Source organism: Pipistrellus kuhlii, unplaced genomic scaffold (genome assembly GCF_014108245.1).
Source record: "Pipistrellus kuhlii isolate mPipKuh1 unplaced genomic scaffold, mPipKuh1.p scaffold_m20_p_2, whole genome shotgun sequence".
Lineage (NCBI taxonomy): Eukaryota > Metazoa > Chordata > Mammalia > Chiroptera > Vespertilionidae > Pipistrellus > Pipistrellus kuhlii.
In genome coordinates this window covers 20170476-20186162 of record NW_023425515.1, presented here as the reverse complement: position 1 = coordinate 20186162, position 15687 = coordinate 20170476, and the positions used below count along the sequence as shown (strand labels likewise).

The 15687-nt window shown below is 43.7% G+C and overlaps 1 protein-coding gene and 1 non-coding gene across 2 annotated transcripts in view; both read right to left on the bottom strand.

The window, feature by feature from the left end:
- Positions 1–8738: 8738 nt before the first annotated feature.
- The window catches only part of PPM1L (protein phosphatase, Mg2+/Mn2+ dependent 1L), a 237203-nt gene continuing 230254 nt past the window's right edge, over positions 8739–15687 (bottom strand). Inside the window, exons 3-4 of the mRNA XM_036443654.2 lie at positions 14693–14854; positions 8739–12024 (exon numbers count right to left, since the gene is read on the bottom strand). Of these exons, the coding sequence (XP_036299547.1) occupies positions 11678–12024; positions 14693–14854 (509 nt within the window). The 3' untranslated portion in view covers positions 8739–11677. The remainder of the gene's footprint in view (positions 12025–14692; positions 14855–15687) is intronic.
- LOC118725205 lies at positions 12334–12505 on the bottom strand. The gene has a single exon (XR_004989930.1). It is a non-coding gene; the product is annotated as a U1 spliceosomal RNA (small nuclear RNA).

The following is a 15687-nucleotide window of genomic DNA, read 5'->3' as shown; positions in this document are numbered from 1 at the left end:
CCTTACAGAAGCCCATTCAAGACATTTCCCAGATTAAAAACAAACAAACCACAATTTCCCTCAAGATAAAACATGCCCTTCTCATAAAAGGTTGCAGCAGCTGCCGCTGAAATGAATGGAAATGCCACGCTTCCCCCTTCTGGCTGCCTACGTGGGAACCGCAGAAACAAGTGGATGAAAATACACCAACACGTTCACAGGAGTCCCTCTCACTCACTTTTCTCTATGTTTAAAACAATTTTTTTACGACTTCATTTTCAACAACGAGGACAAACGACTGTTATAACATAAATGTTTGAACAAGTATATGAACAAACTTACAAGCAGGAGCAGAAACTGTTTTTCGGGAAAGCTGGTGGGGGAGGGTCAAATGCCGGGCTTGCTGCTGAGCCACCAGCCCTGCCTGCCCATCATCCCCCATCCCCACCCCACTTGCAGTCAGAGGCTGTCCCACCCTGGAGGCCACAATCCCAGCTAGTACTTTTAAAAATTGATTTCTTTAGAGTGGGGCTTCTCAGCCTTGGCACTATTGACATTTTGGGTCAGATCATTCTCTATGGGGCGTGTTCTTTTTTTATTTAACTTCTTTGTAGTTGGATGTTCTTCTTGGTTCAATATGTTAATATTTTCATAAAATTTGAGAATTTTCCCCCCCAAACATTATTCTGCCCCATTCTCATTCTGTCCCTTTTTGGCATTAGAATAATGTGTATCTTGTACTAGAGGCCCAGTGCACAAAAATTGTGTATGGGTAGGATCCCTAAGTCTGGCCAGTGACCAGGGCCAATCTGGGAGGCGACCAGCAAGGTGATTGGGGGCCCCCACTGGCACCCGCCTTGGCCAGTCCTGTCCTCCGCTGCTGCTGGTCACCTCCCGATGCAGGGTGACCGGTGGGACCCCCACTGGCACCCACCTTGGCTGGCCTAGGGCCTACTGGCTGGGGGCAGCTCCCACATTGAGTGTCTGCCCCTGGTAGTCAGTGGGGGGCAGTTCTACCAGTTGTTTTGCTGTTTGGTTGATTTGCATATTAGGCTTTTATCATACACGGGGAGGGTGTGTCCCTCAGCCCAACCTGCACCCTTTCCAATCTGGGACCCCTCAAGGGATGTCCAACTGCCTGTTTAGGCCCAATCCTATCGCCAGCCTAATTATCCCCAACTACCCCCTTGCTGGTCTGCTCGACCCCACCTTCCCTCCCCACTGGCCTGCTCACCCCCAACTGCACCCTTGATGGCCTGCTCACTCCAAACCCCCCCCCCCCCAACCGCGCTGTCCTGATCAGCTCCAACTGACCTCCACTGATGACCTGCTTGCCCCCAACTGGCCCCCCTGCTAGTCTGCTTACCCCCAATGTCCCCACCCCCACCAGCCTGATCACCCACAACTGCCGTCCCATCCTGGCCTGATCACCCACAACTGCACTCCCCTTTTGGCCTCTAACTGCCTCTACCTCGGCCCCACCACCATGGCTTTGTCCAGAAGAACGTGCGGAAGGTCTCCCGGAAGGTCTCCCAGTCTAATTAGCATACTACCTTTTTATTATTATAGATAAGAGGCCTGGTGCACAGGTCGGGGCCAGCTGCTTTGCCCTGAAGGGTGTCCCGGATTAGGGTTGGGATTCCCTTGGGGCGTGGGACAGCCTGGGCGAGGGGCCTGTGGCAGTTTGCAGGCCAGCCATGCCCCCATGAGGTGAGGGTCCTGCTGGGGGATGTGGCCGGCCTGGATGAGCGGCTGAGGGTTGTTTTCCAAATGGGAGTGCCCAGTCTTGACATCTCCTATAGCTCCTGCTTCTATTCCGCTTTGGTCTTATCCTCTGCCCACGAATTGCTTCTTTGCTTTCTGCGATTCTAAACTCAACAGCAACTCTAACTCAGAAGCACTAGGTAATTACAAAAATTTTAGAACGAAAAATGAGTTTTAACCAAAAAGAGAAGAAAAAAAAACAAGCAGTCCCACGTGTGAAGTCCAATAACTTGAATGTGTTTATTTTTGCTTTAATCTTGTCATCAAGGGTGATTTTCAGCTGTTTGGTTTGTATACAACAACACAGAACTGGTGATTGCATGAGCACATTAGTCTCTACAAAGCTGCATCTACCCCCAGCTTAGCACACCTGGAAGGACCCGAAGGACACGCCATGCACCTTGAGTGACCATGCAATGCTGTACTCTGAGCTCTGCATCCAACTGACATTTCAACCTTGTTTCAAATGTCTCTTGGAGTCAAAAATAGAAGAGTAGGTATAAAAACCCCTGAAGAGTAACAAGAATCATGAAGTTTTGCCAAGGTTCTGTGGTGTTTCTTATGGATGATTCTCAGAGACTAATTTGCCAGAAAGCCTGACTGAGTTGAGCAGTCCTTTTGACCTTGATTTCATTATTAAATACAATTTGAAGATTCCTAAAAGAGAGCACTGCCTTATAAATTATGGATCCTGGTATCATTTTATAAGCAAACAACCTCTTATGGTTTTTCAAATAGCAAGAAAAGGCTGATGGGAAAAGCTTCCTGGTATTGAAATAGGTGTAGTAAAGACTTATATAATGTTATTATTTCAAAATTCAGCAGAAAAAGAGATCAGAACTTTTGCTATATACCATTCATGAAAAAACACTATTCAATTATGTGGGTTTGTTGTTTTTTTCTTACTCTCTCCAACCCTCCTTTCCTTCCTTAATTATTTGGCTCCACCCATGGTTTAAATAGTAATCTTTCTGAATCAGAAATTGGCTTAACTTCCTTTTATATGTTCTCCTGTTAAGAACAAAACCACAAAACCCCCACTTCTGATCACAATGAGATATTTCCAATCTCTTTTCTTTTTAAAAAAAAATATTTTATTGATTTTAGAGAGGAGGGAGAGGGAGAGAAAGAAACATCAATCATGAGAGAGAATTATTGATTGGCTGCCTTCTGCACACCCCTATTGGGGATCCAGCCTACAACCCAGGCATGTGCCCTTTGCAGGAATCGAACCTGGAACCCTTCAGTCCATAGGCTGACCCTCTATCCATTGAGCCAAACCAAATAAGGCTCATTCATCTTCTATTATTCTAATTCAATAGGATTCTAATGTAACTTGGCAACAGCAAATATTTCTGGGATAAAGAAGCAATTGGCACAAATAGAAAGAGATGTCTACGAAAAATGACCAAAGAATTTAGAAAGAAGTGATGACTTCTATGGTTAAAAACAAGAGTCTGGTGTTTAGTTTTGCATTTCTGTACAGAAAATAGGTGTTGTTATTCTTGTTCAGAATATGAAATTTAAATTCCATATGTAGGTTTTGGAATGTCTAAAGTATGGCTACCAAATTTATGATCTCTCAAAAAAAAATCTGGTATTTAGTCTTCTGTTCATATTCAAAACCAAGAAATAACTGTATTCCTAAAATACAATATGTTAATTCTATTGATATGTAATTAATTCATTAATTGATAAACATTGATGATATACACTCTCAGTTCTGAGTTCTCTTTGGGGGCATGAGGTGGTTATGCTAATAGCCTCTTGGGAACAGAAATAAAAACAGGCCTTGGACAGATGTTCTTATTCTACTTTTCTGTAATTCTCTCCTTCCTCCTGAAGGATCAGGAGGGAGACACCTGACTTTGGTGTCTACTGCTGAGCCCACCTCTTTGGACAAAGGCTTCCAGTAGTGGCTTACCCCTTCCCTGGTCCCCACTTTCCCATCTCATGTCCTCCCACTACACCCTAGGAAAGCATAGGTGACCAAACAAACTCAGTGTAATTATCTGATGTAATTTGCTTGAATGTGGGCAAGATATTCTCAGTCTTTCACCATTCACTCTCTCTTACGTGTAGGAAAGACTTTCGCTAATTCTGCCTGTGATCTCCAATCTAAACCCATTGAAGAAAACCATGAAAGGTGCCAATTTTCAACTGATTTGACCAATACTGAGCATTAGACTATCCGTGCAGCCTCCACTCCAAGGGCCAAGAAGGCAGGGATGGGGCCTGAGTGCCTACCTCCAGATACACTCAATTAGACTATCTCTTTTTGGCACAAGGCAAGTGCTCAGGGAAGAAAATGAATAAAGGAAAGAATAAAATATATAAGCAGATTTACTTAGAACAAAAACAGTGACTTTCCTAATTCAATCTGTGATAAATGCAAAGATGCTTATATTCAAGAGAAATTCACCGATCGTATACTTGGGGCTTATAGGAACTATGTATGTGAACACAGTTCACATTGGGGTGTTTTGGAATTAACCGTTTCATTACTATTTTTCAAGTTCGTCAAAATAATCATTCTTATGAACTCACTAGAATTTCTCCTTTTGTTTTTCTTTGTTTCTGGCTGCCCATGGGATGTTGAGGAATTGCAAAAATAGATTTCTACTCGGTAGTCTGAATTGAAGCTGTGCTAAGTGGCTATGAATCAAAAGCACTATTTAGAAATAGAACAGTAAACTGGGGACAACGTTGTAGATGCTAATGTTTCAATGTAAACATGCATTTCTGGTCAGTTAAAAAGGGCAGATTTGCTTTCTAAAACAGAAACAGAAGTTATTGGGTTTTTCTCCATTTTTGTATCTATTCTTCCATTTTCTGAATACATGCCCGAGGTAAAAGGGCAATCAAGATGATAAACACATAGACTGGCTGTGGTCTTGGAGCTCAAATATGGGTATTCTCCCTGAAAGCCCCATGGTTCGAGTACCGCCCCCCCAACTCCACCCTGCCCATAGCAGGATTTTATACCTTTTCATTAGTAAACTAAGCAGCCATTGCTTTTTCTTTACATACTAAGGCAGATGATAATTTAAAATTTGCACAAGAGACATCAAACTCTTGGGTGAGAGATGTCGAATAACATCACTTCTACAGGATGAGAAATATCTCTAAGAAGCAAGAACATTCAATCACTCTGGAGTTTGTTTTTGTGAATCTCTGTTTTAATCTAAATACTCACTGGTGCTCATGTTGGTGTGTGGAAAACTACCAGTGTGTTAAACTCACTCTCACGTGTAGCCGTGACTGTTTATCTGACCTCAGTTTTATCTGAGCCCTCTGACATGGAAGGTCTATCATGCAGTCTATTGTATTATTTTTAAAAAATTCTAAAATGGGATATTTCCTTCTTGAAAATTTACACATTCTAAGGATTTAGGGTAAAACCATGTCTAGGCTTTGGAAAGGGAACAGGTTGTAGGGACAGTAAAGGTAGTTTAGGACAACAATAAATAAGACCCTATTTATCCATTTTCATTGGGGATGAATGAAATAGGGACTGTACTTTTACTAGCTTTATAAATAACTCAGTGTTCACTTTCTTACTTCAATATTATCTCCTTCATATCAGAAAGAGCACAAATACCATAAAGCATGGTTCATGATGTAATAAAATGGCTCCTTTTCTTAATTTAAAATATTTTCTCTTGTAGTATATTCCCCTATGATTTTGTCTTTTATATTTTCTTAAAAATGTTTTCTTTACATTCTGACTTTGATCACAATGGAATTTAATTTTGTATTTTTTTTATTTGAAATATACCAGACTAATTTTCTTAAATGGGATTCTGCCTGTGCCATCAGTCCTATAAGAAGAAGCATTAGAATTTTGTCTTCATTAACATGTAAGCAAAGCAGGATCTTAAAAGCTTGTATTAAGGAAGGTTTGCATTTGAATAGGTGAAAAGTGGGAACTACTGCCTTATACTTATGTGTATGGTGATGTGAAAAGACTCACTATTAAGTACAACTTGTGAATGGTAAAAGTCTGATAATCCAAAGTTTGGATAACCTACATTACACATTTTTGTTATCTGGGTATTCTATTTTTTTACCCCCAATTCCTTGACTACTCCACCTTTGCTTCTGAATTACACATTTTAAATTATGCATTATCCAAATAATCTAGAAATAGGTGGGGATACTGATGCAGGCTATCACATTTAACCTCGGAATCTCTTCATGACACCCATCTCCTACAGAGCTAGCCCGTGACCCAGGAAGGTTGTCCTGTCCCCTCACAGGCCCAGCCACAACTGCTACCAGGCCTTTACAGTAAGCTGCTTTGCTCGGATTTAGGAACTCTGGTCGCTGGAGGTATTTTGAGATTAATTTGAATCTGGCAAATGTCAGAGGCCAGCTTATAGACTTTTAGAATAAATGGAAGAGAGGCTAAAGGCTAATTCCAATGTAACCCTGATATTTGGGGGGGGGGGGGGGGGGGCGGGGGGAACTAGCAATCTGAACCCATGCAAGCAAGCCCAGTGTACATTCTTGACAACCTATAGTTGAGTCACTACCTCTTTCCCAGAAACCGGTCTTGCAGAAGCTGTTACAGAGGCCATAAAACTGTGAACAGTGCACTGCCCCGGAGGGAGGGTTATTATCACTGGCACCACGCCAGACCATCAGATATGGCCTGGAGACCCCCAACACCTGGGGGCCTTCTTGCAAAGCCACGAAAAGGACCGGAAACATGATCCATATTTGTGGGACAAAGACTCCAGAAAGATATAAAAGAGAAGCCCCCTGCATGTTACTTTACTCAGATTTGGAAAGTTATTCCTCTGAGTTCACCAGTTTAAATAAACAGTGTCGCTCCTTTTCTTTAAAAGGGTTGCTTGGTTTTTCTAAATATAATTTACATATTTGCTGCTTGCTTGCTTTGGGGCAGTTTTGAATTGTGAAAATGCCTGTAATGATTTGTTAAAATGAATAGTTACTACCTGCTCTCTTCCAAGTCCTCACCTTTGGATCTATTAAAGTGATTATACAGATGATGGTGTGTTTTGCTACTAAACACATAAAAATTGTTATAATCATCCCTTGGTTAAACAGTTTTCAACTACATGGTGGAAAAAATTAAAAAGCAGACAAAGCACCCACATTATTAAGAGTCAGCAAAAACTTTTCCATGTTAGAAACATGTGGAGAAGCACATGTCTAGTGAAAGCAATAGAGTCTCAACTGTAACCTGCTCTTTGTAATCTTCCCCTTGATCTAAGTGACTTTATTTTCAGGTTTTTTTTGTTTTGTTTTGTTTTGTTTCTATTTTGGGTAACGTCTGGAGGGCAGGTGTATTCCCAAATATTGGATGTGATTTTAAGTTAATGACTTTTCCCTAAGTTCACTTTGTACCATGTTTTCGACTAGATTTGTCTCATCTGTTATTTTGAGATTATCTCTCTGAGTTTCCAGAACACATTGTCCAGGTTGAGAGTGACAATAAGCCTGACATTTTAGGCAAGAGATAACTCACCCAACTTAATTCTGTACAGAAAATGTGAAAGGTGGGGCAACATGGGACAGGGGTTTTAGAACAAATGAGCTGTGATTTAAAATGATTTCACTGAATCTGGAAAGAAGAACAGAACAGAGTAAGTATGTGTTAATAGTTTATAATTTCCCTCTCATTTTCTATTATTTTAAATATTTTTTTTACTTCCAATAATGATGAAATGTAAAAATACTTATTTTGATTCACACTGGATGGTAAAGGCTCTCGCTGAGTATTCACATAGAAGAGAGACAACCGTTGGGGCTTCAGGTAGGATTGCTGGGCTGCTGATGGCCATAGTAAATGATGCTTTTTCTTAAAACTGCTGTCATGAACAGCTCAGCCTCTTACTCCAAAGGACTGGCACTTTTAAATTATAAATTGTACTACAAATCCAAAGAGTCATACCACAGTGGATGAAAAAACAGTCATATCTCCATCTATCAAAATTTCCCAAAGTAGGTCCTATGGAACAGGAGCTCCTTGGAATGTTACTGAGTGTTACTCAAAAAAGCTTCTGTGGTCAGATTAATCTGGAAAACACCACCCTCACTGAAATGACATCCGTGGTGTGCTTCTTCCCTTCCGCGGGACATTTAATTTAGAACCTTCGAGGTGCTTATTTGCACTAACTTTCTCAGAGGCCATGTTTCCCAAACTGCTTTAACCCCGGAACCCTGTACTTGGAAGAGCATCTTTGGAACGTGTGTTCTGTGGAACTCACTTTGGGAGATAGTGAGATGCTATGACTCCAGTGGTATGCAGCTAACTAGCTCAAAAGTCTAGATTATCAGTGATTTAACCTAGAGGCAGTTAAATAGGCCCCACTGTGGTATCTAACAGGCATGTCATTTCTGGGTCAGGAATGCTGGTGTGACGAGCTAAGGCAATTTGGGGGGAGGGGGGCATAATAAGGGAAAGAAAGTCAGTCTAAAGATGGGTCAAAAGGAGGGAAAAAAAATCTGACATCAATGGAAACTGTTTACCCAGAGTATGTATTACTTTACTTTGAAATGTACAATGAAATGTTGCCCTTTCTAAACCTTCTGCATTGATTCAGATTTAAGAGTTTGACCTGAAAACAACTCAGGGGTGGGGAGACCTAAAGGTTTACCTGGTAAAGAAAAAAGTGATCACTGCCTTTCTGAATCCCTTGTGTATTGTCAGATAGCCCAGTGATATAGATATCCCAATTAATAGTGTAATCAATTTCCTAAAATTACCTTAGATGGGATTGAAATGATGATGCCACTACTCTCATGCAGTCCTGTACCTGGGTTGAAATCGTTCAAGTTGTATGAAATAAGGCCTGTTTAAACTTATCCAGATTGCATATGCCCTTCACTCTATAAAACACTCTCTGAAATAAGAGTATTACATAGACAAGATTCAAGAGGCCACTGGTGGATATGTGCATGGGAACTACAACTTCAGAGCTGAGCTAATGGTTTACGTTAAATAAATGCAGGTCTTGGGAACTAGCTTTGGAATTTTCTATGTAAGTATCATTTATTCCATTTTAGAGAATTGCAAATACAATGATTTTTTAAAAATGCCCCTTCCTTAACACCCCCCACCTCCCCTTCCCCACACCCCCCCAATCCCAATCCATTTTAAGAATGGCCAGTGGAGCAGTAGCAGAGCAGTGCATGGAGGAGGCCTGGGTTTGGCATCTTGCTGGGGGCTCATGGCACGTGGTCATTTGTTCCCAGCTTCATTTCCAAAAGACTGAAAAGCCATCCCAGGTTTGGCACCATGGTAGCTATTGGCAAGGAGAACTCGGGCTGGGGAGTCTGGGCAGCCTTGGTGGACGATCCAAAGCTTTGGCAGTGCTGCTTAGGGAGGCTTCACATGCAAACGCTCAATTCAATTTCCCTAGTGGCTACATTCAACTTCCCTGTCCCTAGAAGAAGGGAGCAGCCAGGAGCCACAGTGCACCCCAAGTGTGGTTCTGTAGGCCCCAAACAGCTGGAGGAGGGAGGGAGGAAAGGAGGGAGAGAGAAAGAAAGAGAGAGAGAGAGAGAGCGAGCGCGCACCCCAGGACAGGGGAAGGGAGCAAAATACTCTGACTGTAGTATTTTATAGACATAGGTATTAACCAAACTGCTATTTTGCTTAGAACTTCTATCTTTTAAAAATCTACAGAGGAAAAAGGGGAGAAAGGGAATAGGAAATACACTTACTATGTGGTTAAAGTCAGAAATTAATTCTACAAAGCAAAACATAGATGCCATGTAAACCTCAGCTGGGGGGCAGTCATGCACTCCTGCCCTCAGCACACTTACTGAGATGTTCTGCAGCAAACAACACTAACTTACTAATTTAACTTAGTAGCCTTTCTTCTTCATCTTCACCAAAACCATACTACTTTCGTTTTGGACAACAACGATCATGGCATTTAAAAACATCTTTCTTTGTGATTATGAATTTTGGAGTTAAGTTAAAAATAAAAAGGAAAACTAACTGTGTACCATAAAATAAAAGAGCTTATTCTTGAGCTTGAGTTGGATGATGGGCTTTGGTAACTCTCTGGAGTTAGAATATCCTAAATCTCCAGGCAAACTTGGACCACCTGGCCTGATGGTCCCATACTAACCACAGTCAGCATGTTCCCCACATTTCTCCTCCTGACCCCCAACCCAATTACACACATCCAACTGTTCAGTGCCTCTTACTTAGGCAAAGAGCTCAGTCTACATGGTGATAGGTATTTTGTACTAGAACTCTCTATGGCTAAAAAAATTTATTAAGGTTCTAATCCTAATGTTGGAATTCTAAAGTCAGAGTTTACGAAAGTAATCAAAGCTCTTGGGAAACTGTTATTCATTCCCATTGGAGTCAAAGACAGGTAAATGCTGGGAGGAATCGACAGATTGCAGTCCTTGGTGACCGTGAGGGACTCTTTTCATCCTCCCGGGTTCTCTCTGGAACCTGCTTCAGAAAAACCCCCCAGCTGAAGAAAGCGAACGGGGCCTTTGAGAAGCTAAAATGACAAATGCTGACTCAGAAAGGACAGAGGCAGGTGGACACCCTGGCATTTCAGACACAGAGCTGGGAATCCAAGGAAAGTCCTGTTTGGCTACTTGAGCCACCACATTCAGGCCAACAGGATGCCTGAGCATTTTCTGTCAATTAACTTACAAAATACTGAGATTGGAAATGTGACTTTGGAAATAGGAAACAGAGAGCAGCAAGCCTGGCCCCAGAATAACTCGGGGCTGTCTTACAATACCGGTTTGAGCTTGAATTCCCAACCCGCTTTTTGGTCACTGAATGGTTGGCCTGGGGAAGCTACCTGCTTCTCCATGGCCATGGAAAAGCGCATCCCACAGTTTACCACCAAACTCCAAAATGTGGGTGGGAACTCTGGCCTGGGTTTTGAGAAATACTCATGCAGTTCCGATGCCTCCCAGAACATTCCTTGAAAGATACTTGAAAGCTACTAGGATAGGAGAAGAGAGGGAGGGCATAAATCTGGCAGCTGAAGCTCAATTCAGGATGGTAACCTCCCCAGCTTTCTCTCCCAATGCAAACAAGCAACTTCCCAAGGGGGCTCTGTGACTTATTCAGCCACTATTTCCCCTCTATCTACCCTTAAAGATGGAAGGAATTATGATACTGCGACTTGCTTTTCTGACTTCTGCCTAATAGGTTTCTTGGTGACAAAAGACAAAAAAAATTGTGGCTTCCAGTTGTGAAGTTTAACAGCTGCCTATTACATACAGTAAGGTGTAAGCAAAAGGTTAAGGTCATGCAGGATTAGGATCAGCGCACAAAGACTGGCACAAAGACCGGCTAGATGGTGTACAAGTCTATTTAAGAAATAAAGGGAGGAGGGAAAAGGTTGCTTCTGCTGTGTAGCTGCTGCAGCCTCCCTTCAAGAGCAGCCACAGAACAGCAAAGCACTCCAAATTGGTTTCTGTGGAGTGGGAAACCTGGGCTCAGGAGGGGAAAGCCTTCTCAGGGCAGCTCTGCGCTCAGTAAGAGAACCGCCACCCTGATGCGCAGGGGACGCTGGGGCCTTATCTCCTGCAGCTCTGGGCAGCCTGCCCTGCTCACTGCTCCAAAGTCTGATGCCTGGAGGGCCCTGTAAGGGATCCTGAAATCTTGAAAAGAACCTTCAAAGGGAGAACACATGGCACCTACGCCATTCATTTCATACGTGTGAGTCTACGACTAGCTACTTGTACATCTCGAAGGCTGGATGGGAGGATTGGGAGACGTGAAAAAAACAATCTTGCAGCCTCTCAACATCGGCCCTCTTTCCATCATCACTGGGTACAGACCTAAGACCACCAGGGAGGGGGCATCCCACGTCTGGGATAGGGGGGATCCTAACCGTCACTGCCACAGCTTCACGACATTAAAGGAGACCAGTGTGTTGAAAGTCCTTTAGTCTACGGCAGCCGAGCCCCGAAGGGTTCACTGCTCTTCTGTTTTGCTGCTATTCCTGAACTTCACCACCATGACTGTTATGTTGTCAGGGCAGCCTCTGTAAAACGACTGTAAAACTATGCTCTTGGCCCCAAAGTGAGGTTCATCCAAGCGCTCCTTGATGAAACGGACAGCTTCCTCATTGCTGAAGGCATCCCAGAGGCCATCCGACGCCAGGATCATGAACTCGGGCTGGAGCTTGTCCAGGTCGAAGGTCAGGATGTCTGGGTCTGGGATGACCACGTTGAGATTTTTCAGCGGATAATCCCCCAGGGATCGAGACATGGCCAGGATGCCCTGGACCCTCCAGGAGCCATTGAAACTGATGAAACCACCTGGGAAGAGAATGAGATCATTAGCCTGACCAACAATAGAAAGCTCACACACCTGATACACAGTCTGGGCACGTGTGCAGAAGGCCGACTGGTTGCAGGTGACATATCGCATGTGCTCCCCTCGCCCCACCCTGGCACTGCCAGGAGGGAACAGTACCCCTGCTGCATGGCTTGAGGTTTGACACTCAACCAGTAGATCCTCCTGCCCTCATCCTTGAAGTTAAACGACTTCAAGAAAATATCAATAAGAATAATGAGGGTAGGAGATGTGTATGTGTAAGGGCATCAGGTTTTTATTTTTTATTATTAAAAAAAATTTTTTTTTTTTTTCAAATGCAGTCTCTTACTACAACAAATTATGCAGTTGAGTTTCCCACATTTGGGGAAATAGCAGGGGTCAGCACATCTGAGTGCAATGGATAAGCCTCGCCCTGGGAAAACCACCTTCGTGATCATGGTATCTCCCCTGCCAGGTAAGTATGAGGGCATCAGTTTTAACTTGACACCTTGACAGCTCAGTGATTGACAGTAGAATGCATTGGGGTGGGGATTTGAAGAGAGTGGCAAAAGGCAGGTGGTTGGGGACCAGAAACAACGCTGGAATCCATCATTTAGCTTGAGACTATCCTTGGTTATGCCTCTATAGTTCTCAAAACAGTACTCCAAATAGGATCAGGATTTAAAAAAAACCCCACAAAAACCCCTATGTATTTTAACAATAACAATCAGTGTGAAGCTTCAGACAATTGATACATATTTTCTGCTTCTCGCCAGTGTCTCAAGGCTCAGCTTTTGTATCAGGCTGCTTGAATTTAATTTCTAGCCTGTTATTTCCAGCTATCTGTGACTTTGGATGAGAAACTCTATCTCTCTGACCCTCAGTTTCCTTGGCTGCAATAATGGGGTCAATAATAGTACCTATTCCATTGAGCTGTGAGAAAGAAAGGAGTTATTCCGTGTACATCACTTAGAACAGTGCCTGAATGTACCATGCACTCAATAGTACATACTATTACTTTTCTTCAAAGTAATTAGAACTTTGTTCATTCACATACTTGTCAGGAAGTTATTAAATACATACTCCATGCAAGGTGATTTGTAGGCTATAAAGTTGTGCAAAATCCAGACTTTTCTCTAAAGAACTAGACAGTCTGGCAGGAAAGAAAACCTGCGTTTATCAATAGCTCCAGGCACAAAGTAGTATTCTCGCAGGAGAGACGGGCACCCACAGAGGAGGAGGAAGGAATGATTTCCAGTTGTGATGATTGGGACAGAGTGAGCTTCATGGGCTGTAGGTATCTGAGAACATTTCAGGAAGTGTGGTCTAATGGGCAAGAACACGGGCCTCTGGAGTCAGACAGTCCTGGTCTCAACTCTGGTTTCACCATTCACTAGCCAGGTGTCCTCTGGGAGGCTCCGTTTTCTTGGTGGTAAAGTGAGGAGGACAGAATCGCTGTCACAAGGTAGGGAAAGAGGAAGCACATGTAAATTGCTAGGCTTGGCCCCCAACACAGTGATCCTGCGATAGCTGTTGGTGTCACTGTTGGAGACACCATCAGGAATGGAGACTAAAAGACTAATATGGTCTGGCCCAACTGGGTGCAGAAAACTGTCACACAAAAGCTGGAGGGGACATAGGTATCCCAAAAAGGAAGGCTGTCTACTGAATTCTCCATCTCCACCCCAATTCCAGAATGCAAGCTTATATCCCCAGCCATTAGTTGTGAAGAAAAAGAAAAAAGGGGGGGGGGAGGAGGATTCCCACTCCCTAAAGTATTTGCTTGTATCAGATACTGAGCAAGGTGCTTGGAGAAATGAACAGACCATGTTTTTGCCTCAAGGAACTCCCAGGTGTGAAGGCGAGACAGACAAGAGAGCCATACTTTGTAAAAGGAGAACCATGAGGTCCACAGAGGATGGGACGAAGGTGCGCCTAACCCAGCCGCGGGGGGCCTGTGGTACTGTGTGACAGGAAAGGCTTCTGAAAGGACACCCTTAAGCTGGGTCTTATAAGACAAGTAATTGCTACCCACTAGACAGTGAGAATGGCATTTGCAAAGGCATGAGCTATCAGCCATGGCTGGTGTGGCTCAGTTGGTTGAGCATCATCCCATGCACCGAGAGGTCACCAATTCAATTCCGGGTCGAGAGCTTGGTCCCCAGAAGAAGGCGTGTGGAAGGCAGCTGACCGATGTTTCTTTCTCATGAATGTTTCTCTCTCTCTCTCTCCCTATTTTTCCTTCTCTCTCTAGAATCAATTAAAATATATTTAAAACAAAGAAAAAAAAAAAGCATGAGGTATCAGAAACACTGTTCCTTTGGAGAGAGGTTAGTAGTCTGGCATGGCTGGAGGGAAGCGGGATATGCAAGCAAAGGCCCAAAGATCTCGTTAGCTTTTAAATGAGCAAAGGGCTCTTTTGGCCCTTCTGGAATCCTTGACCATGAAGAAGGACGAATTCAGTGGCTGTTTTTGTTTGTTTGTTTGTTTGTTTTTTGTTTTTTGCTAGGCAATATTACAAAATCCAATTTCCACGACTTCAGCAGCAGCCTCTGTGGGAGGCTACTAATCACTAGTAATTAAACCTCTTATGCCCTAGGGGCTATCCAATAAGAACCCTGTCTACCCGGCGAGACAGCAGACAGGGCTCGGAGGCGTTCACAAGCTCACCAGCTCTCTTGATCCTCTTTCTTTCCTTCAGTTGGTAAGGCTTGTGATCATGAGACAAGGGAATGGCGTTCCCGTCCTTGTCACAGAGGACCCCTCTGGAGTCACCCACGTTGGCCACGGTGAGGTCTTTATCCGAGAGTAGAGCAATCAAGCACGTGGTTCCTGAAAAGCAGAAGAGAGAGGCAGTGTAGGAGGTCAGCAATGCATGGAGGTGAGGCTGCTACACGCGGTGACTGGATCCTTCGGTCATTAATCCGCTCCTGGGGGGTGGGGGGGGGGACGGACTCTACGCCAGCCAGGGAATGACAGCTATTCACATCAACCACACTGATGAAATCTGACAGCCAATTTTCTTCACCAAGTTACCATGTCACTGAAGCAGGCTAGCACAACATTATCATTTTCCCAAGTCATTTTGTCTCCGCTACTCTTAATTTAAACACGTATCACATTTAAAAGGATTAGGAGAGAATAACAATCAGTGTGAAGCTTCAGACAATTGATACATATTTTCTGCTTCTCGCCAGTGCCCAGTTTCTGTGAAGATCCATTGGAGGGTGAGGAGAGTTGCAGGTGGGGGGTGGGGTGTTCCTCAGCTGGACAGCCTGGAAGAGCCAGTAATTGACAGATGCCAGCAGCCAGATCCCATGAAGCCACTGGGAGCTGTGAGGGAGCTGCCGATACAAATTTGCTTGCACAGCCTGACAGCAAAGACTAGTGGTTAGAAATAGGGTGTGATGGGGGCAGACCATAAAGGTAGAAGCAGAAAAACCTACAGTGATGGCAGAAATGAGGCCTCGGTAGGCAGGAAGGAGGGTTTGGCGGGGGTTGGGGAGGGAGGGTAGGTGACAAGATTGAAGACCTGCTTGCCTGGAGCTCACACGAGACAAAAAGACACGTTCTCTTCAAACCTTTCTTGGGATGAGAATGGATTAAAGCAAATAGAGTTGGACAGTCTGGTCTAATTGGAGCGGCCCTCACTACCTGCCCGATGG